The sequence below is a fragment of the Mustelus asterias genome, chromosome 25 (assembly GCF_964213995.1).
Source record: "Mustelus asterias chromosome 25, sMusAst1.hap1.1, whole genome shotgun sequence".
NCBI lineage: Eukaryota > Metazoa > Chordata > Chondrichthyes > Carcharhiniformes > Triakidae > Mustelus > Mustelus asterias.
This window is the reverse complement of record NC_135825.1, coordinates 54,070,781-54,095,614: the sequence shown is the minus strand read 5'-3', so window position 1 is coordinate 54,095,614 and position 24,834 is coordinate 54,070,781. Positions and strand designations below refer to the sequence as shown.

The following is a 24,834-nucleotide window of genomic DNA, read 5'->3' as shown; positions in this document are numbered from 1 at the left end:
GCCGATGGAATATAAAACACTGATAGTATTTAGGCCCAAATAGTCTGCTCTAGTGTTTTACACTCCACACAAGTCTCCCTCCATTCCATCCATCTCATCTCAGTTTGCAGCATATCCATGTTTACTTTTATCTCATATACAAGTTCAGTTTCTCTTTGAAAATATAGGAGGCATTCGCTTCAATCTCTCGTTGCTCCACTGACTAAATACAATTCTCATTTTCCTGTCAGCTTCATTAACAATTGCTCAAGGGATTGGAAAGAATATTAGAAATGGATTGACGATTAGCTAATGGCCAGCAAATCTTTTTTTTGGATTCAGGAGTGCTGCAAGGATCAATGCTTGGTTCTGAGCTGGTTACAATCTTTATCAGGGGCTGAGATGAACAAACTGTACAATGCATCCAAAGCCAAGGCACAAAGTAAACAGTGAGGAAGACACAAGAGACTGGAGGAATTTAGACCGATTAAGTGATTGGTCAAGGTTTATAATGGATTATAATGCAGAGAATTGTGAAATTATTCACTCGAGTGGGAAGAATGGAAACAGAGTACAAGTAAAAAGGAGAACTTTGGGAGTCCTTGTATAACAATCTTAAAGTTAACATGCAAACAATTAACAAGGCAAATAGTATCCCACAGCCTTGCTTCCAAGAGTAAAGAAATCTTGCTGAAGGGGCTTTAGTGAGGCCACAGCTGGGGGAGTATTATAACACCGTTATTGTCTGCTTCATTAAGAAAGTAAGAAGTTTAACAACACCAGGTTAAAGTCCAACAGGTTTATTTGGGAGCAAAAGCCACACAAGCTTTCGGAGCTCCAAGCCCCTTCTTCAGGTGAGTGGGAATTCTGTTCACAAACAGGGCATATACACATCTTTTTAGCCTGTCTTGATGCTTTCTCCACTCACGTTGTTTTGTTTCTTAAAGACTTGATTAGCTGTAAGTATTCGCATTCCAACCATTATTCATGTAAATTGAGTCTGTGTCTTTATATGCTCTGTTTGTGAACAGAATTCCCACTCACCTGAAGAAGGAGCTTGGAGCTCCGAAAGCTTGTGTGGCTTTTGCTACCAAATAAACCTGTTGGACTTTAACCTGGTGTTGTTAAACTTCTTACTGTGTTTACCCCAGTCCAACGCCGGCATCTCCACATCATTAAGAAAGCACACACTTGCCTTGGAGGGGCTGCAACAGATGTTCACTAGATTGATTCCTGGGATGAGGTGCTTGTCCAACAAGGAAACAGTGAGTAGAATGGGTCTATATTCTTTCAAGTTCAGAAGAATCAGGAAGGAACTTATTGGAATTTATAAAAATTCTTATGGCTTTGGCAGTGAGATGCTCAGAGACTGTTTCTCTTAGCTCAAGACTGTAGAACTCTCATAGTTTTAACTCGCTGATCCCTTATCCAGAGACTGAGGAAGGGCAGTTAGGATGGACAATAGAGTTTGGCCTTTCCAGCGATGCTCACTTTCCATGAATGAAGGGATGTGAGGGATAAAGCAACAAGTGGAGCTGATGTATAAGTTAAGTGATAATGTTATTGAATGGTAGCGCAGGTTCAAGGGGGCATATGGACTACACTTGCTTCTATTTCTTATGCTAAGTATCATATACTTATGGCTCCGAGCTTTAGATTTTCCCACAATCATCATCTAACCCATTGATAATTTGAGAAAGGTCTCTATCAAGTCTTCCCATCTTCACATACATACTTTCTATGTGCTTCTTCCCCTTTCTAAAGGAAGAAGCCCCAGTCAGTTTAATCTTTTATCTCAATTAATTATCGGTCTCAATTAATTTTAACTTTCTCCAGTGTTCCTATGTCCTTTTCATATCAAGGCCAGCAGACCAGTGCGCAGGATGCCAAGTGCAGTCTGACCAGGGTCAAGTTTAGCATAATTTCAGTACTTCTCAATTCTATACCCCTAGAAATAGATTCCAGTGCTTTGTCATTATTTTAAATAGCTTTGTGAATCTGCTGTGCTGATTTAGATTGTTTGCCGATCATCCTGAAGATCTCTTTGTTCTTCTAACCCTTCAGTTTATGTTCTATGGTTGGTGATATTTTTAGTTTTCCTATCCAAGTGCATCAGCTCATTTATTCATGTTAAAATTAATTTGCCTCAACTGTCTTGGCTGCAAGTTTTCTAATGTTTTCCTGTATTATGTTGCAATCTTCCTGTGTTAGTTTGGTATGTTTGGTGAATTTTGATTTTGAGTTACTTGTTCTTTAGTCCACATCATTAATGTAAATGAATGATCAGCGATCCTTGTGGAACACTGCTTCCCACATTCCTCTAATCTGAACATCGAGCCTTTACCTCTATTTTTTCCCGACCCATTTGCTATCCATTTCGTGACTTGCCTACACATGCCCTAACCAACATCACGAGCCTCCCATGTGGTGTCTTATAAAAGGCTGTTTGCAGTGTCACATGGTTTAAAATTTTAAAGTTTATTTATAATTGTCACAAGTAGGCTTACATTAACAGTGCAATGTTACTGTGAAATCTCCTAGTTGCCACACTCCAGCACCTGTTCAGGTACACTCCGGGAGAATTCACCATGGCCAATGCACCCTAACTAGCACGTCTTTCGGGAGGAAACCGGAGCACCCAGAGAAAACCCATGCAGACACGGGAAGAATGTGCAGACTGCACAGACAGTGACCCAAGTTGGGAATCGAACCCGGGTCCCTGGCGCTGTTAGGCAGCAGTGCTAACCACTGTGCCACCATGGTATAACTCATTGCAACTCAAACATTAACCGCCCACTTAGTATCTTCACATACATCTGAAAACATCTGATCCATAAAGTGACAAGAATGTTATAAACATTTTTCTGCTTCTACCCAGAAACACACCTGCTTGGTTAATACACTTGGTTATCACAGTAAGCCCCTCGAGCATTAATAAATACCACAAGTTAACTTCACTCAGACTTTCCATCCCAGCCAATTAGTGCTGAAATCAAGAACATCCACACAATATTTTCTCACTCTGTTTACTGGACAATGATTCTATGTAAACACAGGTACCTGCATCCAGGAGGAGGACGTACTTCTCACTGCTGTCACTGTCGACAGATAGTCGATCTTCCGTCAGGCTGCCATCCAGTGATGGAGTGTCCAGGGAATGCTGCGAGTTGGTGCGTTTCATATTTAAAAATCGCAGTTTGGTGCTGGATAAGGAGGAGGATAAACTGTCTTCACCTTTAGACAGCTGTTCCCTTCAGAAAAACAGGAAAATTGGATTTAGTCAGGAGTAGTGGCGAAGTAGAGAGATGCTGTAACATAAAGGCTGCTTTTAAAAGTCCATGAAGGAGAACTTCAGCGCGAAGAGGACTGAGCTGTATTCCAACAGGGTTCAATATGAAACAGTGCCTCATTATGTCTAAGTTGTATACAAATGTAAACTTTTGTTAAAGAACCATATAGAGTGAAGAAACATACCTGGAAAGTATTGTAAAAATTAAAAGGTAAAGTCACCAGAGTCCCAGATGACCGTAAGCCAACTTCCCTCTCAAAGGGGAGAGCTGACTGGCGGTGATTAACCAGAGGATTACCACACCTCAGCTGAGGGACAAGGTTGAGAAGACAGAGTTTCATGAATAATCTCAGCTGGGAATTGAATCCGCGCCGTTGACGTTAGTCCTCATCACAAACTGCCTGTCCAGCCCATTGAGCGAACACACAATACCCCAGGTGTGGTCACAGCAAAGCCCAGTGAAGCTGCAGCAAGACATCCTTGCTCCTTACTCAAGGCCTCTTGCAATGAAGGCCAATTTGCCTTCCGAGCTGCTTGCTGTACCTGCATGCTTGCTTTTGGTGACTGGTGTACAAGGACACCCAGGTCCCTTTGCACATTATCATTTGCGAATAACAATTTAAATAATAACCTGCCATTCTGTTCTTCCATCTGAAGTGATATCATATTTACCCACATTATACTGCATCTGCCATGTATTTTCCCACTCACTCCACTTGTCTACATTACCTGAAGCCTCATAACATCCTCCTCATCACTCATCTTCCCACCAAATTTCATGTTGTCAGCAAATATCACATTTGGCTTCCTCATCTAAATCATTGATGTATAGTGTGAATAGCCAGGTCCCCAGAACTGATCCCTGCAGGGCCCCATTAGTCATTACTCAACACTTTGAAAAAGACCCATTTATTCCTACTCTTTGTGTCCTGTCTGCTAACCAAATCTCAATCCAAGCCAATATATTATCCCTAATCCCTTGTGCTTGTTTTTCATGGGTATGTAAATAGTGGAAGGCTGGTAAATGCGGAAGTGCATCAATCAGGAACCAAAACGGGAATTTATGCATGGAGGCAGAGTGCGTGGCTGAGGTACTAAAATAATATTATGCAACTGTTTTTGCCAAAGATGATGATGCACTGGTCATGTTTAAAGAGGAGATAGTTCAGACACTTGAAGGGCTTAAAATTGATAAGGCGGTGTTATTGGATATGCTGTCATTACTTAAAGTTGATAGGTACCAGATCCAGATGAGATGCTCCAAGGATACTGAATGAAATGAGAGTGGAAACTTTGAAGCCATTGGCCATAATTTTCCAGTCTTCCTCAGATTGATGCCAGAGGACCGGAGAATTGCAAACGTTTACATCCTTGTTCAAAGAGAGGTGTAAAGATAAACCTAGCAACTGAAGATAACTGAAGTTTCATCTTGGTAGTGGGGAAACGTCCAAAAATGGTAACTCAGGTTAATACAGTCACTTGGGCAAATCTGGGTTCATTAAGGAAAGCAAGCGCTAACTTGTTATAAGGAATATCATGTTTGACTAACTTGCTTGAGTTTTTTGATGAGGCAGAAAGAGCTGATGAGGGCAATGTTATTGATATTGTGCATAACTTCCAAAAGGTATTTGATAAGTGCCACATAACTGACTTGTGAGCAAAATTAGAGCTCATGGTAATAATATAGATACAAAATTGGCTGAGTGACAGGAAAATTGTGGTTAATGGTTATTTTACAGATTGGAGAAAGATTTACAATGGAGTTCCCAAGAGATTGGTGTTGCTCTTCCTGAAAGATCTGAATATCAGACCTTAATGGACAGCGCACAACCTCAAAATCTGCAGATGGCACAAAGCTTGGAGGCACTGTGAACGGCGTGAAGGATAGCGCAGAACTTTCTGGTGGAATTGGCAGATGCAGTTCAATGTGAAGAAAGGCAAAGTGAAGTGATTTAGGATTGAAATGAGAAGCTTCTTCATTCAAAGGGTTGTGAACCTTTGGAAATTTCCATCCCAAAGGGTTGTGGATGCTGATTCGTTGACAATATGGGCTCTCAGGGAATCAAGCGATGGGGCAGGAAAATGCAACGAAAGCACAAGGTCAGCCATGACCATACTGAACGGAACAGCAGGTTTGTTGGGCAATGTAGTGCTCTTATCTCTTGCATAGCATTTTGATAATCGATGTACCTAGAACCCCAATTCTCCACTGTTTCTTGTTTTCAATCATCTAGAACGTATCCTGTCCAATCCTTTTTAGGTCCAAAGCAGATGACCTCACATTTGCCTGCACTGAAACCTATTTGCCAGTTTTGCCCAGCCACTTAAGTCTAATACGCCTTTGCAATTTTATGTTTCCATCCGCATTGTTGATAATTCCGCCAATCATTGTCCCGTCAGCAAAAGCTGGATGCGTGGCGCTCCAGCTAATCATTTAAGTCATGAATAAATCTAGTGACTAGTTGAGACCCAACAGATCCTTATGAGTAATATCCTGCCAAGCCTGCTCATGGTTTCTCTTCTGCTGCTCAGCCAATTACCTCACCATCAATAATTTGCCCTCAGTTCCATGAGCTTCATCTTCAGCTCTCAGTCTCTTCTGAGGAATTTTTAAATCAACAAGTTCTGTTGAATTTGCATTCAATTGATTTGACTATAACCCCTGTGCAATACAGAAAATAAATTGGGGCCATAAATACAAGATGACAACTAATAAATCTGCACTAGAACTGAAAATAGAACCAAACAGTGCAGAAGAGGTCCTTCGACCCACCAAGTCCACACTGACACATTAGAAAACCTGAACTCCCACCTAATCACATCTGCCAGCACTTGGCCCATAGCCCTGAATGTTATGATGTACCAAGCACACCCGGTGATTTTCAGGGGTTTCAAAAGCGGAGGGAAAATCACACCGTAATTTGAGGAAATTTCCCCACGCTGACATCATGCTGAACCAGAAATGAGAAGGAGGGAGTGACCTCAATTGTTCAAGAAAAGAAAATCAACTTGTTGGAGCCTCCCTGCTCAGAGTTCAGTGCTGTAGGATCAGTCAGTCACTCAGTCAAAGTAATTTGCCTTTCCGAACAGGATTTAGAAGTCAGCCTGGTAACCCTTCTGTAAGGTAATGGCTGATCTGACCATGGTCTCAACTTCATTATGTGACTGATATGGAGTATGTGGGGGGTATGAAATGAGAATGGTGGCTGGGATCATTTAAACAATGAGGTGAGGTTGTGCCATGTAGAATGGGACAGATTTGATGGGGCAAATCATCACCTGTTGGTCTTTCATGGAGTTTTTCAGCAACCCTTAGAACGAGCTGTTTTGTGGGCCTGCGTATAATAGTAAAGTTTCTGAACTGGATTCGGTGTTAGTGTAACATGAAATTGGTTTCCTTTATCAGCTGCAGTTAACTTACATAACTGCAGAGGCTTGTAATCAAGTGGAAACTTATGATTAGATTTCAATTCATTTTGAAGATTAAAGTTGGCTGGTTATCTTGCAATTTTTTTAACATTTCAATGACATGTTTAGGTTAAAGTAATGGCTACACAGCCATGGCTTTTCCTTTGGAAGTCATACAAAGTGTGTCTAGCAGAACAAGACACAGACACCATGTAGTACAGCTAAGAACAGTCAAATTCAGTTCCAGTCCAAATGAGTTGGATGGAGTCCCTTTCAAAGCAACAAATGAAAAATAAGTTTGGGCAAATTGGATCCAATTCACAGTGGGTATGAAACCACAATTCAAAATGCCCTCATTGCCTTCTCTGAGTGTCTCTGTTACGATGCGGAGATGCCAGCGTTGGACTGGGGTAAACACAGTAAGAGTTTTAACAACACCAGGTTAAAGTTGGCTGTTCCGGTTCATTGGCTGTCTCATTGTGTTCGCTTGGTTGTTCCGGTTCATTGGCTTTAACCTGGTGTTGTTAAAACTCTTACTGGGTCTCTGTTACACCATGGTTTTGGGGACAGAATAGATGGGGCTCGATTGTGCAACAAATCAGCGCTGCAACCAACTGGATCGCTCGACTGATGCGAGGTGACAAAAAAAATACAATGAACCCATTCATCAATAGGAGTAAAATGCAGCATTGAAGAGCTGCATACATTCAGGACCTGACAATTTAGACAAACCTTTTCTTGATATTAGAGAAACAGTGACACAGAAAGGCCCATACTGAATATTCATCTCCACACAATTCTCTTCAGAATCTCCATTTCACCTCAGCTTGAATATTCTTTCAGTCATTTCTTGATTGCGCACTGAATAGTCTAGATGAATATGGTGAAAGTAGACGATTCTAAACTACTTTTTAAAAATGGACATTGATTCAATTAAGGGGAAATTAGCCAAGGCTGTATTAATTGTCTGGAATACCGACAATTAACTGCGTCTTTGGGTGAAAACAATCACAATTCAATATTGGCCACATGGCGGTGCTGTCGTTCTACTTGGTGACAAAATATGAGTACATGATCCAAGTTGCCAGTCTACATCACGTCATGGGGAGGTGGGTGTTGTTTACTATAGTAGAGTCGTTCTAACAGATGCAGATCCATTATTCAACTAAATGAAACCGTGAAGCATTGGACCATCTGTAAGAAAGCATGCGATTCCATGGTTGGAAGATATTTACAAAATGGTAACTCTGGGAGTGAATAGCAACATTTAAGACATTACTGGCGGGGGAATACTGACCACCAGCCAGATGCTTACTGAAGGGGATAGGGCAGGAAAGCCATCCGGAGTTTCTCATTTTGCCAACATAGTGAGAACTTAAAAATGGCTCCTGCAACTGGGCTTCTGGCAGCGTCCGATACCTTGGTTCCTCTATATTGATGGAAGTTACGGAAATCTATATCCCTGGCTGTGTACATCATCGCCTGTTAGAATAAATGCTTTGAATGCTTCTTCAGAGTGAGTGGGCTAATCTGGGTAAGGAGTTATAGCTATTATCTGGGGACTGATGCCAAAGCAGGCCCCATTCACCAGACTCAGGTGAGATGCCAAGATTTTAATACCCAGAGGACTGTGCTCTGTGCCTGGGGAAACCTAGCTAGTTTGTTGCGTCAATCACTGCCAATGTTTGAGGGCTACATTGGTTGGATTATGAAAATTCTGCTTTCCATTGTATTAGCCTGGATCTAAGTGGTGAGAGATATAGACACAGAGAATCCCTACAGTGCAGAGGGAGGCCACTCGGCCCATCAAACCTGCACCGACAACAATCCGACCCAGGCCCTAACCCTTTAACCCATGTATTTACAATGCTAGCCCCTACAGACACGAGGGGGGGGGGGGGGCAGTTTAGCATGGCCAATCAACCTAACCCACACATCCTTTGATTGTGGGAGGAAACCGGAGCATCCACAGGAAACCCATGTAGACATGGGGAGGACGTGCAAACTCCACACAAGTCAGGAATTGAACCCCGGTCCCTGGCACTGTGAGGCAGTAGTGCTAACCACTGTGTCACCATGCCGCTGGGATTGATTTGGCTTCTGTCCTGCCCTATTCTGCGCCTATAGGCCAACAATGAGCAAAATGTCTCCTCTACAAAGGTCATCTCTTCACAGACTTACAATTCAAAGATCCTGAAGAATCGAGAAATTCAAACAGCCTTAAATTACTGGAGGGGAATTTGTGTGTTCGGTTACAAATCTTTTCTGCAAATTAATCTGTTTCCATGTATTTGTCCTTTCCAGCTGGTACATTTCAGCCCAAATTATACCCAATCTGTTATTTTCTGCCAATTAAGGGTAGTTCAGGAGTTATCCAATCCCATTTCCAGTCTAACAATGGTAAATTGTTCCCTTATGGCAGACTTTGCCCTGGGACACTGAGTGGAAGATTAAATCTTTAGCTTTATAGGAATAAAGGTTCACCAATGGAAGCAGAGCTGTGTTTAGCACAAAGAGAAAATATAAGGACTCAAATCATTCAGTGATTATAACGAATGACTGCTTTTAACGGCCGATTCCTCATCAGTTCTCAAATATTCTATTCTGATAACCCAACTAAACAATGATGGGCACAAGTCACAGTGCCTCTGATTCAAGATTAAAAATTAAAATGTCTCAGACTGTCAAATATTCATTTGTGGCACTTGGGAGTCACAGGAATGAGTCTGGATTAAAGCCACCAATTAACAAACCTTTCCAAGAAACTGCAATAATTAAATATTCTTCAATTAAAATCCGACTACATGCAGCTGCAATTTCAGTACAGGACTGAAGAGGTGCTGTGTGGTCAGAGATGCCACTTTTCCGTTAAGATGATAAAGAGGACCCCATCAGGTAGGTGCCACGACGATCCCGTGGCACCTTAGTCGATGAAGGGCGAATAGGTTCTCCCCAATGTTCCGGTCAATATTTTTAGCCCTCAACCAAAAATCACGGAAGAGACTCTGGTCATTGTAACATCGCTCGCTGTGCAAAAACTGGGTTTCCTGCATTTTAGCAACTGACTGTACAGCGCTCTGGGACAGCCCTCGTGTCAACAAATGCATTCTTTTGTTTCATAGGGTACAGAATTTGATTCAAGGCAAATGACTCCATTTCACAACAGATTTGCCAATTATTCAACCAATCTTTGCTACAAGCGCAGACCCCCTTGCACAGTGCATATTCCACAGGAGCCCAAACGTGTTCCAGGGACAGCTGAGATTCACCTCGTCCAGACAGTCTCAATTACAGACTGCGTACATTGAAAAATTGCCAGAAGTTGCCCGTTACGAATTAATGCAGCATTAAAAATACACTTTGCAGAATATCAAGAACTGAGGTTGTAAATTAGCATAAGTGCCCATTTTTAACATGGTATTAGCATCAAGTACATGCATGTCAGAGAGGGTAACGCTCCCTCCTCACTTTTCATATGAAGCAAGGAAAGAAATTGCCCATTCAGCAATAAGGGCAGATGATTATCTATACCTAGTGGTGGCTAAAAAATCTTTTGGACAGCAGTGCAGTTATGTGAAAAACAATGGACCTGGGTGTTTCACTGCTATCAATGAACTTTGCATTGAGGCCGTATGCTGGGGTGGTGTGAAAGTTCAGACAAGCCAAGACTTTGTCCTTCTCATACAAGAGCCCACCTGCACATAACATTTATATAGTGCCTTTAGAACATACAAAATGTCCTCATCTTGCCAGCAGATAAGGAATAGAACATCATGAAAGCTTAGAGAAAAGATGGGCTTGATTAGTTTAATTGGTGGGGGACGGAAATAGATAAAACACATGCAGTCTCAGTCAGTAACAGAGAATGGAATCCTGGCAGATTAAAGTTCTGACACCAATGTTGGGACAGAATTGAAGTTTGAAAATTGGAACAGGGAGCGCTGCTCTGGAGAATTTGAGTGGAGGCCATGGACAGGGGCTTGGAGAGAGGTTTAAGATTTTAAAAATGTCAAGCAGCAGGTGTAGGACTCTGGAGTCTAATGAATTCTTTGACTCGCCTGCTGCCCACTGCTCTCAGCAATGTGATCACCAGCACCCGAGTTAAAAGCAAATTACTGCGGATGCTGGAATCTGAAACCAAAAGAGAAAACGCTGGAAAATCTCAGCAGGTCTGGCAGCATCTGTAAGGAGAGAAAAGAGCTGACGTTTCGAGTCCAGATGATTTCGAGTCAAAGCTTTGACAAAGGGTCATCTGGATTCGAAACGTCAGCTCTTTTTTCTCCTTACAGATGCTGCCAGACCTGCTGAGATTTTCCAGCATTTTTTTCTTTTGGTACCAGCACCCGAGTGTTCGATGAATGGAAATATCGGAGAACCCACTTCATTCCAGCAGGATAAAATTGCTGTATGACTGACAGTTCAAATGGGCATAAAGAAAATCCATTTGCCCACTGTAAGGATTTTCGGTGAACCCAGTGGCAACATCCACCTGCTAAAACCCTCTCTTTGCTAGATCTCAGCTGCACTCCTGTCGGGTAGTACTTAGCTATTGCCCTCTCAAACAAATGTATGTGGTAGCAGGAGGGCGTAAACATACATGCAGCAATCTGGAGAGCTGTTCCTTGCAGTTGGCTTCAAGTGGAGTTATTCTAGGCTTCAGAGCAGGAGTGTACGTACAAGATTAAAGATTGAATTCATTTTACTCCATTCAATGTGAAAACCACAGTAAGGTTCAGGTCAATTGATGGGAAAGCAACTGCTGTTTGAAACTCAATGTCAGGGGGGGTAGAAAGGATTGGCTCCCGTTAGGTTTCTCTGAACGGCAATAAAAAAGTCACAAGTGAATCAATCCATAGCAGCAGATAATAAAATATCACATTGCCTACTCGCTTAGTGGAAAGAGGTGTACAGGGGTCACGGTGATTGGCAAGGTGGGGAGGAGAAGAATAAAAACTCCGGAAAATTTAAGAGGTGTTTGAGCATTTGTTTCAACAAGCTGTCGAAAACACTTGACAGAAGATGATAGCATGAGTATTTGCTTGCTTCCTTGGCTATGGGGAGGGGGAAGGTGAGACTCTTGCAGAAAAAAAAGCAATAAATACCCTTCTTAACTCTTGGATCAGCTTAATATTTATAGAAACCTTAAAGATAAAGTGATTAGTGCCTGAAGAACACGTCAGCGTACCTAGAGGCTGACAGGGAAAGCATCTTTTGCATCGTGTTAGCCATCTTCTCTTTGCTGAGACTGAAAGCATCTTTGGTGAGATAAACAGCCTCTTTAGTTAAATCCACAGTTAAGAGTAGGGCTTCTTTTGCAGCATCCTTTGTTACACTCAATGGGGTTGAATCTACTTCGCCATCCCCAGCGAGATCAGCCTGGACATTGCCATCAGACGCTCTGCTCCTGCTCTGTGCCCCTGAAATCAAACATGTGCTTGTGGCTAAAGTGGGGTTGGAGGTGGAGCGACCCATGATAGCCTCGGGAATTTCAGTCTCCAGTGACTCCACTGCTTCATAGGCTTCTTCCACAAGTCCTTTTTCAACTGCTCGATTTGCCACCTCTTCAGTGTCAGAAGCAGGAGCACTGCTCACCGCCATACCATCTTGTGACGACACATCGTGATCTAATGAGGTTCCTGTGATCAAATCCCCATTGTGAATCCCACTGTCATCCATACAGCTGATGGTATTGTCCAGCTGATCCATGGTTGCTCCGTTCAAAGGTTTAACGTCCATGGTCAGGCTCTCTTTACTTTCAGAAGCTGAGAGTTCTGATTCAGCCAGGCTTGTGCTTTCAGACACCTGCGATTTGGCATCGCCACCTGTGGTTGGTACAGGATGAAGCAGCAACGCAATTTCTGCACTCTTTATCAACAGCCCAATGCAAGTACTGCCAGATTTAACCGGGCTTTTAGTCAACCTTTCTATATCCTGATACAGGTCCTCCTGCAGCTGAACGAGACACTCCTTCAGTCTGAGTAGTACTAGGTAATGGTAGTGGTTCATGTGTGCTTTAACATGGGCAGTGCTGTACACTAGAACATGTATGTCTGCCTCAGAATCATCCTTTGTGCTGGATTCTTTCACTCCTCCCTGCTGTCCAGTCCCTTTCAGCATTTCTGTGCCCATAAAATCTTGCTTTGCATTGGCCTGCAGCCCATTTCCAAGGGACTCTGTGCAGCTGACCAAGTTCAACTTACGGCTCAAACTACTGCTGCAATCTTCCAAGTCAGTACTCTGTTCCGACATGGAGCGGCTGGGTGATTCCCTGGCTTTCTGAAACTTTGCTGGTTGACACACCCAAATGGAGAGGGGAAACGCATCCACAAAGTTCAAAGGCTTCCCCTTCGAACTCTCAATGCCCTCAAAGTCCAACCAGAGCAGAGAAAAATGGAGCGACCAAATATCTGCAGCTGACAATGCCTTCAACGCGTCATAGGCGCAACTCTTTTGTGAGTGTATTTTGTCCAAATTGATTTGATGCTCAAAAGCATGATGGAAGAAAACATTTTGCAGCACATCAAAACTGTCTGCGCATTTCGGGAAATCCTTATATGACACATGAAAGAATTCAAAGTCCTTGAAGGCTTTCAGCACCGTTTGAAGATCAGAGTGTGTGCAGTTTAGCGAGTGTCGGGTGTTTGTAGCCACAACATCTGAAGTCTGAATGGTGATGTACTGTGGCCTGTCTGGATGAGCCGTTACTTTCTTGTCCACTGGAATAATGAACTGTAAAATAAAGAAAAATCTCATTTTGATCTTTCATGGGTCAAATTATGAAACCAAGCAAATTCTCAGCAGGCACCAATGGGACAGATAAATCCACACATATCATTTACTATATTACTTTCATCCCTGTTATAGAACATAGAACAGTACAGCACAGAACAGGCCCTTCGGCCCACGATGTTGTGCCGAGCTTTATCTGAAACCAAGATCAAGCTATCCCACTCCCTATCATCCTGCTGTGCTCCATGTGCCTATCCAATAACCGCTTAAATGTTCCTAAAGTGTCTGACTCCACTATCACTGCAGGCAGTCCATTCCACACCCCAACCACTCTCTGCATAAAGAACCTACCTCTGATATCCTTCCTGTATCTCCCACCACCAACCCTATAGTTATGCCCCCTTGTAATAGCTCCATCCACCCAAGGAAATAGTCTCTGAACGTCCACTCTATCTATCCCCCTCATCATCCTACAAAGCTCTGTTAAGTCGCCTCTCAGCCTCCTCCGCTCCAGAGAGAACAGCCCTAGCTCCCTCAACCTTTCCTCATAAGACCTACCCTCCAAACCAGGCAGCATCCTGGTAAATCTCCTCTGCACCCTTTCCAGCGCTTCCACATCCTTCTTATACTGAGGTGACCAGAACTGCACACAATATTCCAGATGTGTATTATGGAAAACGTGTAAGAACAAAGAACAAAGAAAATTACAGCACAGGAACAGGCCCTTTGGCCCTCCAAGCCTGCACCAACCATGCTACCCGACTGAACTAAAACCCCCTACCCTTCCGGGGACCACATCCCTCTATTCCCATCCTATTCATGTATTTGTCAAGACGCCCCTTAAAACTCACTATCGTATCAGCTTTCACTACCTCCCCCAGCAGCGAGTTTCAGGCACCCACCACCCTCTGTGTAAAAAATCTGCCTCGTACATCTCCTTTAAACCTTGCCCCTCGCACCTTAAACCTATGCCCCCTAGTAATTGACTCTTCCACTCTGGGAAAAAGCTTCTGACTATCCACTCTGTCCATGCCCCTCAATCTTGTCGACTTCTATCAGGTCGCCCCCTCAACCTCCGTCGTTCCAGTGAGAACAAACCAAGTTTCTCCAACCTCTCCTCATAGCTAATGCCCTCCATACCAGGCAACATCCTGGTAAATCTTTCCTGTACCCTCTCCAAAGCCTCCACATCCTTCTGGTAGTGTGGCGACCAGAAGTGAACACTATATTCCAAGTTTTAGCCTCCCCCACTCCCTCCTTTAAATGTGCCTCAGAAGGTAGCAAGCCTTTCTTTACTCCAGGGCTCAAAACAACACTCAGCAACTTTGAAGCAAGCGAAATAAATATAAATCTTAACACTGTGAAGCAAAACAGAGAAAAACTTGAGCTGGCATTTTATATCCAGGGGCGAGCATATTGTCATCAAACTCAAATCCCAACTTACCAATATTGTAATTACATCCTTTGACCAAGCAAGTGATAATGCTGCAATTTTTAAAAACCAAGTTGCACACTTTTAGCTGCAGTGAGCAGTCTCACAACACCAGGTTAAAGTCCAACAGGTTTATTTGGTAGCACGAGCTTTAGCAGTGTTGCAACGCTCTGAAAGTTTGTGCTACCAAATAAACCTGTTGGACATTAACCTGGTGTTGTGAGATTACTCACTGTGCCCATCCCAGTCCAACGCCGGCAACTCCACATCATACGTTTTCGCTGGTGGACTTCCAGAAATACCCAGCTTTCTGTCAACAGATTTATGGAAGTTCCTGCAGGTACAAATTGAACAAGAACAACCGCTGCCTGCACAGATTTCTCAGGAAGATAGTTTGATACTCAAGTATGGTGCACACAGTGGACCACAGTTAAAAACTTTAAGCTAAAACTGTGCACATTGAAGATCCATAGATATATGCATGCATTAATTTTTAAAATTTAAAACTTTTGCCCCCACCCCTCCCCATTTGGTTTCCAATTACTGCCCACTATCTGTAACCAACAGTCACTTCTAACGCCATTGCTAAGACAGGAACTCAATGCACCCAGTCAGACTGGAGTCCTTATTTCCCCTTTCCTGCATATCTCTGCTGGTCTTGTGGTGCTGGGAAACCACACACACCAGCCGCTATTCTACTAATCCAGGCTGCAGTGGCTCAGTGCACCGAAATAGTCCAGACTGCCTTCCATTCAGTGCACTGAAAATAATGCGATAAGGAAGTGATACCATAGTGGATTAACTTTTCAACCTTGGAAGTTGGATATTTGCTTTCTGTTCATTGAGATTCTTAGAGAACGTGGCTCAAAAGTACAAAGCTGTATAATCGCCCAATCTCGCCACAGTTATAGAGGGTGTTTACCCTGCATCTATCCTATCCCATACCCAAGAGTACTCTCCTGCAGTAATGACGTGCAAAAAGCCAATTTTAAAAATGATTAAAACATCAGCACCCAAGTATTTATTCTTAGGAACGAACTGGCTTCAAATCTTTAGTGTTATGAAGCAACAGTTTAGGTTAAAATCCATGACTGTTTCTAGTCACTGATCTTGTGCAGCTTTAATAGTACAATTTCTAGCAGTTACATTCGACCACAGCACAAATTCATATATGTTAGAGGGCACTGCGCTATAGCAGGGAACTTCGTGTAATGTGGGTCCATCACAGACCACCCAAGTGTCATTTAAATGTTTCTTTTCAGTACATATTCAGTGAGATATTTTGCTGTCTACATCTCCTTCATTGAAGATGCTATCTCCTGGGATACACAAGAGAGAGAGAGATTAAATGCTGTTGACAGACACAGGCGTATGTATTCCTGGCAGGTCCACCGGACAGCAAAGGACAGAAATCTCAGCTAATCCTCTTGAGCCCAGGACTGATTTTCCCTTTCCTGTCTGCTGGGACTCTACAAATTTAAACATCCCTAATGTCCATTGGGCAGAAATGCACCTCAGCACTGGACAGAAGAACTGAACTGGAGTTCACCCTGACGTGTTAATTGACTGAGTCATGTGGGAAATTCTGAAGGGTAGTTTCCAGTCAGAGGAAAGTCCTTTATGCCTACAGCATGCAAACAAAGACATTTCTTTCACTTCAATTGCTCTCTATGTAAACAATGCATTGTAATGGGGATAAAAAGTAACCTCAATCATTTAATGATTGCAAATCAAACACCAATGTGTCACACTGGATAAAAAGATGAACTCTGTGCAAAACTTTTATCATCTTTAAGTCACAACTGGAAAGCAATGGATTCTTCATGTTTCCTATGCTACCTCCCTCTCCACCACCAACTCCAATATTAAACAACAGGAACTCTCAAACTTCTTTGTCACCAAGATCGAGACCATCTGATTAGCTGTGTTCTTTGCTTCCACTTTCCCACCCAGTCAAACTTCCTCTAATGCCCAAAGATGTGCGGGTTAGGTTGATTGGCCATTCTAAAAATTGCCCCTCAGTGTCCTGGGATGCGTAGGTTAGAGGAATTAGTGGGTAAAATATGTAGGGATATGGGGATAGAGCCTGGGTGGGATTGTGGTTGGTACAGACTCGATGGGCTGAATGGCCTCTTTCTGCACTGTAGGATTCTATGAATGCCCCTCTTTTCACCCTAGCCCTGAAATCTAACCTTTCTCTAGCTTCTCTCCCATCTCCTCTTGTGCTCTTTCTGAGCTCATATAATTCAGGAGACCCATTTTCTGCTCCCTCAATCCTATTCTCACTAAACCTCTGACCTCCAACTTCCCTCCGAGGTTCCTATGTTAGCTGACATTGTTAATGGTTCCCTTTTCAGGTCCTGCGAAATCTCCTCTAAATCTGCTGTCATCAACCCTCGCCTTAAAATAAACAACCATCGAGTCCACGATCCTTGAAAATAATTGTTCCATTTCTCACTTCCCTTGCTTCTCCAAAGTCCTTGAACACGTCACCTTCCAAATGCATTCCCATCTTTCCCAGAACTCCTTGTCTGAATTCCTCCAATCTAATTTTCCCCACCACAGGTGAAAAAAAGCTCTCATCAAAGACACAAATCATAATCATATTTGCATGTGAGAAAGATAACCTACCCCCATCATCCTCATCCTTCTTAACCTCTCTGCAGCCTTTGACACTTCACCACAGCATTCTTCTCCAATTCTCCACGATCGCCCAGCTGGGCAAGACTGCTCGCAGCCTAATCATGTCCACTTGTCGTGGCTTCTCCTCCTGCCCTTGCACTGATACATCTGGTTTCCTCCAGGAATCTACTCTTGTGCCTGCTGCTATTTCTCATCTGCATGCTGCCCCTCAGTGATTCTGAAAGCCCAGAGTTACTTTTCACACGTACACTGATGACACCCAGTCTGCTGCACCACCACTTTGAGAGATTCCTCCAATTCTGCTAAACCATCAGGTTGCTTATCCAAGATCCAGCACTGGACGAGCAGAAATTTCCTCCAATTAAATGTTAGGAAGACTGAAGCCATTACTTCCAGTCCCCATTCCAAACTCTGTTCCCTGGCGATTGACTCCATCCCTCTCCCTGGGAGATTAAGCCAATTTATTCAGAAGCCTGGTGTCACATTTGACCTCAAGTTGAGGTTTTGATCTTGTATCCGCATTCACTAAGACTGCCTATTTCCACCTATGTCACATCTCCTGACTTTTCCCCTGGCTCAGGTCATCTATTGCTGGAAAGCCTTTGTTAGCTGTGGACGGAGTTATTTCAACATATTCCTGGCTGCTCTCCCACGTTCTATCCTCTATAAACTGGAGGTCATCTAAAACTCTGCTGTCCATGTTTAACTTGCAACAAGTCCCATTGACTTCTCACCCACCTCTGCGCTTGCTCACCTACATTGACTCCTTGTCAAGCAACACACTGATTTTAAGATTCACATCCTTGTTTTCAAACCTCACCTTTGGCCTTACCCCTCCCTATCTCTAAACTCAGCTCCACTTCCCTCAGAGACACATGAACAAATCCTGGCCTCTTGAACATCCCAATGTTAATGATTCCGCCACCACGCCATCAGTTGCCGAAGCCATAAGCTCTGGAATTCCCTCCCTACAGTTCTTTAATTCACTTCCCTCAAAATTTAATTCATTTTCTTCTTGAAAACTTTTTTGACTTAAGCTTTTGGTCATCTGACCCAATATCTACTTACATGGCTTGGAGGATATTTTGTTTTATAATGCTTCTGTGAGGTACTATGTAAATTTAACTCAACATTGTTCTTTCTGTCCCAATTTTCACCTATGATTTCCAAGTGGCAATAACATAGAGAAAGTGTACATACATCATATCTTTGTAACCTCCTCCAGCCTCTACAACCCTCCCCATCTCTGTAACCTTCTCCAGCCTCTACAACCCTCCCTATCTCTGTAATCTCCTCCAGCCTCTACAACCCTATCTCTGTAACCTCCGCCAGCCCCCTACACCCCTCCCTTTCTCTGTAACCTCCTCCAGCCCCCTACAACCGCTCCCTATATCTGTAACCTCCTCCAGCCCCCTACACCCCTCCCTTTCTCTGTAACCTCCTCCAGCCCCCTACAACCGCTCCCTATATCTGTAACCTCCTCCAGCCCCCTACACCCCTCCCTTTCTCTGTCACCTCCTCCGGCCCCCTACAACTCCTCTCTATCTCTGTAACCTCCTCCAGTCCCCTGTGGTCATCAAATAAAAAATGACTTAATTTTGATTTTTATATACGCAGTAATATGTCTGCATAGCAGTTCCCACAGTAAATTTGGTGATCGTGTTTTTTTTAGATATAATGGACTAGATACTTTGCAGACCAGATACTTGCAGATGGGGCTGAAGTTTCAAGTATAACCAATAGATTTTTTCAAATGCGACAAAAACAGAACATGTATAAACAAATACTTCATGTAACAAGTGACAAGTCTAGTATATTTATACACTGGAAAACATGTGAATCAAATAAGTGGAGCTGACCATAACAGAACTGAGAACTAACTAACTCTCAGAAGTGGTCATCAGCCACATGTCAAACGCAAATCATATTCTGACAGATTTTCACAACCTATCATGTGATAATCTTGAATACATACTTCCTTAAAAATCAAATATGACCGTAGGCAGCGACTAACCTTCAACATGAGTCCATTCATACAAAAGTCAACATGCTCATCCACTTTCACAGAATTATTCAATTTATAGATGGCTTTGAACTGCTGTAAAGTCTGATACAAGTCCAAAGAGAAGGAGTTCATCCACAGCATGCTGACTGGATCCAGTGTAAATTGCAAGGCATTGAGCTTTACATAAAGATTGGGACAAGGCACTGGAAATGGAAAAAAAAGAATAAAATATTGCTTCAAAACTGGCAGTTAAAAAACGGAGAATAATGTTTTAGTCAGTTGGTTACAATTATGTAAATCTGAAAATGAATGGTCACTTCTTGATAAAACGTGCACGAAACTGATTTTTCTGTGAGGTTGGATGTAAAACGTGGCCCAGTAGGGTAGTGTGCAAGTACAGTGACGCCATCAAATGTGGTTCGATGGAGGTGTCCAGCACTTCACGGACCACTTGAAATCTAACCAGAAAGTTTAAAACCTCCTCTTTATTTTCATGCGTCACAAATTGCTGACACGACCCAATTCAATACTCCCATTTTGGATTTTAATTATGAGAGAAGACAGAACTAAGGCAGCCCTTTCCAAACCATTTGGTTCACAAAACTGGACAATAAATCCCAGATAGGTATTCTGAGCACAAAGGGGACTAAATGTTGAGGTTGAGTGAGAGATTGAAGGGTCGAGTTCGAGCCTATCACCTTGGGGAACTGGCATGGCAGGATATTATTTTTTGATACAATAGGGCCCACGATTTGTCCCAGTTCTAATTAGACTGCAGTCCTTACTCCAACTCTGTGACCACAAGTATCAGTTTTATAAGAGTTAAAAGGGAGGCGATGGCCGAGTGGTATTATCGCTAGACTATTAAGCCAAAAACTCAACTAATGTTCTGGGGTTCAAATCCCACCACGGCAGATGGTGGAATTTGAATTCAATTAAAATATCTAGAATTAAGAATCTACTGATGACCATGAAACCATTGTTGATTGTTGGAAAAACCCATCTGGCTCCCTACAGTCCTTTAGGGAAGGAAATCTGCATCCTTACCTGGTCTGGCCCACATGATTCCAGAGCCATAGCAATGTGGCTGGCTCTCAACTGCCCTCTGAAATGGCCTAGAAAGCCACTCAGTTCAAGGGCAACTGGGGATGGGCAATAAATGCTGGCCAGCCAGCAATGGCCATATCCCATTAATAAATAATAAAAAAAATAGCAGTGGTACAGCAGAGAACATTCTCAATTGCTGAATCACATTTGTAAACCAGAGTTATTTCAATGGGAAAAAATCCATCCTCTTATGAAATATGCATTGGCTCAAAAAACTAAGGTACCCTCAAAATTGAACTTGGACACTTGACAATCCTTAGACTGGTTGTAAAATTAGATGACACAAAGTTGATGCAATTTACTGCAAAGAAGTTATGATCTGGAATGTACTGCGCAGAGGTGGTGGAAGCAGAGTCATTAAATCATTTTCTGAATGGAATTGGATTTATGCTTGGAAAGAACAAATGTGCAGGGCTATGGGGAACGGACAGAGAAGTGGAACGAATTGGATAGCTCGTTCTGGGAGTCAGCTTTGACATGATGAGCCGAATATTCTCCGACATTATTTCATAATTCTACGAAATACCGAGGAAATAAAATTACTGCATGACAATAAATATTCTACAGCCTTCAGGCGAAGCAAGCAATGTGTAAAACTCCAGTGCTGTGCAATTATGTATAGCGGCAAAGCAAATTACATCAAAGTTAACTCACAAGCCTGCCACATTCACCAGGTATATTGCAAAATGACTTTGCTATCACAACCTTACCAGGAAATTCTTTACTGTCAGGGAAATAATATTCAGTGAATTCAATGTGAATTGCCGACATGCCAGCTGGAAGATGGTATGTTGTCCTGTTACAGGAAAGTAAGGTTGTGGGCTTCTTACTGTGCTGACCTGCCTCTGAGACCTTAAATAAAATAAAATATGAACACTCTGTTAACCAACATTTCCAAGTGGTCCAATAAAGTTATTTTCAAACTATTTCATTATAGAAACCTGGCCAAGATGACCATCAACAGTCAGTGACACAGATAATGCGTTATAGTCTATAATATGAAGGTATGGCACACTGCCAGTTTTTGCATACTAGAACTTGTTTTTCAGATGCAGGAATCCAAAGTTAATTGACGCAGAGCACCATGGAATGTTGGGTTGGTTTTGAAAGTGAATTTCTCACTACAACCCAAGACAGGATGTTGCCTGGTATGGTGGGAAGATCGTATGAGGAAAGGCTGAGGGACTTGAGGTTGTTTTCGTTAGAGAGAAGAAGGTTAAGAAGTGACTTAATAGAGGCATACAAGATGATTAGATAGGGTAGATAGTGAGAGCCTTTTTCCTCGGATGATGATGGCTAACACGAGGGGACATAGCTTTAAATTGAGGGGTGAGAGATATAGGACAGATGTCAGAGGTAGGTTCTTTACTCAGAGAGTAGTAAGGGCGTGGAATGCCCTGCCTGCAGCAGTAGTGGACTCGTCAACATTAAGAGCATTCAAATGGTTATTGGATAAACAAATGGATGATATTGGAATAGTGTAGGTTAGATGGGCTTTAGATTGGTTTCACTGGTTGGCGCAACATCGAGGGCCGAAGGGCCTGTACTGCACTGTAATGTTCTATGTTCTATAGCAAGATAGAGGGTTATAGGTAAGCCTAGTAGGTAGGGACATGTTCGGCGCAACTTGTGGGCCCGAAGGGCCTGTTTGTGTTGTAGCTTTTCTATGTTTTATGTTCTAATCCAAGTTACCTCCAGCTAAGTCACCAATCCACCTACGCCGCCCCAACCAAGGTAGTGGGGGTGATAAGGGAGCTATTAAAAGCTTATTTACATGTTTTTTACACCATGAGTTATCGGCTCAGTTACGCCAGGGAGATGCAGGATTATGTTACTGACTATATTGAGGAACACATTTCGGAGTGAGATAGCTCCTCCCTCTCACCACCCAACACGATCGACAGAGAAACATACAGACATTTGCTACAAGATAGCCACTGAATGCTCAGGGGCCGGATATCAATACTCATGTGTTAGACAAGGATAGTAAAAAGATCAATTAAACTTTGAAAAACAACAAATTCAACCCGAAACTTAGATTAACACACACACACATTCAAAAATTCAAGCACAAATTCAAAAAGAAAAATCAAAAGCATAAAGAGAAATCGGGATGAAATAAAAGGGCATAAACATTTAGAATCATGGTTCAAATGGTGCTGAATCACCACAAGGTCACTGAGAACATTGCTTCATATCATGTCCCATTACAGACCATTTTGACCGTCAGGTCCCAAGTGGAGGTAGGCAGCATAACGCTGAGTATTCTAGTGCTGTGACATTGGAGATTCAATCTATTGCCCACTTCCATCACATGCCTATGAATGTGTGCTGTGTGCATGTGTGCCTTGTTAAATATAACATGATAAATATAACCTCTGTATATACATAATCACAGTAAGAGTTTTAACAACACCAGGACAGACATAATCATCCAGGAGGAAGAAAATGAAAGTAAAGACTGAGCATTTTAATGAGGCCTTCCAAAGGCTTCACATCATCTCTAACGCTGATCATGCGTGTTTCCACAGATGAACCGAAGAGCTCAACAACTGAGTGTGACATTCATTAAAGAAACACAAGCTACAAGACAGAAAGAGCAGAGAGAGAGATACAGAAAGTGAAGGAGATTATGTGAAACCTCATGTATATTTTTTCGGACAAGACAGACCAATATTTTTGCTTAATTGATGAGGGCCGGCGGCACTGCTGCCTCGCAGCGCCAGGGACCAGCGCTCAATTCCAGCCTTGGTTCGAACCTGGGTTCGATTCCCGGCTTGGGTCACTGTCTGTGTGGAGTTTGCACATTCTCCCCGTGTCTGCGTGGGTTTCCTCCCACAGTGTGAAAGGCGTGCAGGTGAGATGGATTGGCCCCTAGTGTTAGGAGAACTAGCAGGGTAAATACGTGGGTTTATGGGGATAGGGCCTGAGGGGGTGGGGGGAGTTGTTGTTGGTGCAGACACGACGGGCCAAATAGGGTCCTTCAGCATTGTAGGGATTCTATGATTGCCAAAGAGCACATGAACAGAAGTAATAATGCGTAAATCGCAGACACAAACATTCAATCAAGGGTCAAGGCCTATTTGCAGTTCATGTATTTGAAGACAAGGATCAGTGAGCACTCAAACTATTCCACATAACTGTCTGGCAGATAGACTTAAAAAAAACACTTTCCAGTTGGCCTGACAGCATGTCCATGTCGGAACAGAAGTAGTTGTCATGTCAACCGCTCATTTCTGATCAACAACAAACATGAATATTCTGCAACCAATCTGCAAAATGTCCATATCTGCACCCTCAAAACCCATACCCGTCTTAATTACTGCACATTAGTTACTGACACAGGCAATCAATACGGTGCACAGATTAGGAGGATTGAAGTTGAAGCAAGTGCTCTTAATAACTGCTCAGCATACATGGCAAACACTGTGGTTCAATCTGATGCCCACGAGTCTGGAATTAAATAATCAAAACAAGAAATGTTGCAAACACTCAGCAGGTCTGGGAATATCTGGGGAAAGAGAAACCAGAGTTCATGTTTCAGGTCAAATGCCCTTCTACAGGGGTTCTGACAAAACCAAATATGTTAACTCTCTCTCTCTCTTTCTCTCTCCAGATGCTGCCGGACATGAGTATTTTCTATTTTTATATTTCACACTTCCCGAATACTTCTGAAGACTGAAGTCTTGCAAAGACAAAGGAAGAAGTCTTTATTTGAGAACGAAACTAAAACACCCAGGGCAAAGCCAGGCTTTTGTTTTTACATGGCTAATTACAACGATGGCTGGCAACAGTTAGCTGGAAAGATTCACTGAGCAGCGCAGTGACCCCAAATGTGTAAAATTAGGTGAAGAACAATGAGGAAGACAAAAGTGATTTCACGATTAACAGAATGTTCTTCACTGCAAAATGCATCCATTTATGGAAACAGAATTCAGAAAGAAATCACTTTTTTGAAGTGTGTAATAAAAATGATTCCTAATAAAATCACTCATTGTACATAAAATTATTTTAAAATTCTGGACCATACTCTGGTATTGGCTTGACAAATGGAAAGGTTTTATGCCTAAGCCTGTGAATATTTGCTCTTAGTTTGTGTCATTCATTTGCTGCTGAATGAATTGCACTCTGGATTTAGTAAGCCTGCCAGTGGCCTAAGAAACTACTCAATACCAATCTTACAGGTATATAAATCTAAAGGGTCTAAGACAGCAATGCTATGACCTGGAAGTGATTTTCACT

General features: G+C 42.6%; 1 protein-coding gene across 2 annotated transcripts in view; it reads right to left on the bottom strand.

Annotated features, from left to right (window-relative positions):
• Positions 1–24,834, bottom strand: part of LOC144479186 (bridge-like lipid transfer protein family member 3A) — a 152,979-nt gene that overhangs the window by 19,679 nt on the left and 108,466 nt on the right. For both annotated transcript variants that reach the window (XM_078197798.1, XM_078197799.1), the window contains exons 12-15: positions 21,303–21,444; positions 19,495–19,688; positions 11,862–13,405; positions 3,040–3,230 (exon numbers count right to left, since the gene is read on the bottom strand). In XM_078197798.1, the coding sequence (XP_078053924.1) occupies positions 3,040–3,230; positions 11,862–13,405; positions 19,495–19,688; positions 21,303–21,444 (2,071 nt within the window). The remainder of the gene's footprint in view (positions 1–3,039; positions 3,231–11,861; positions 13,406–19,494; positions 19,689–21,302; positions 21,445–24,834) is intronic.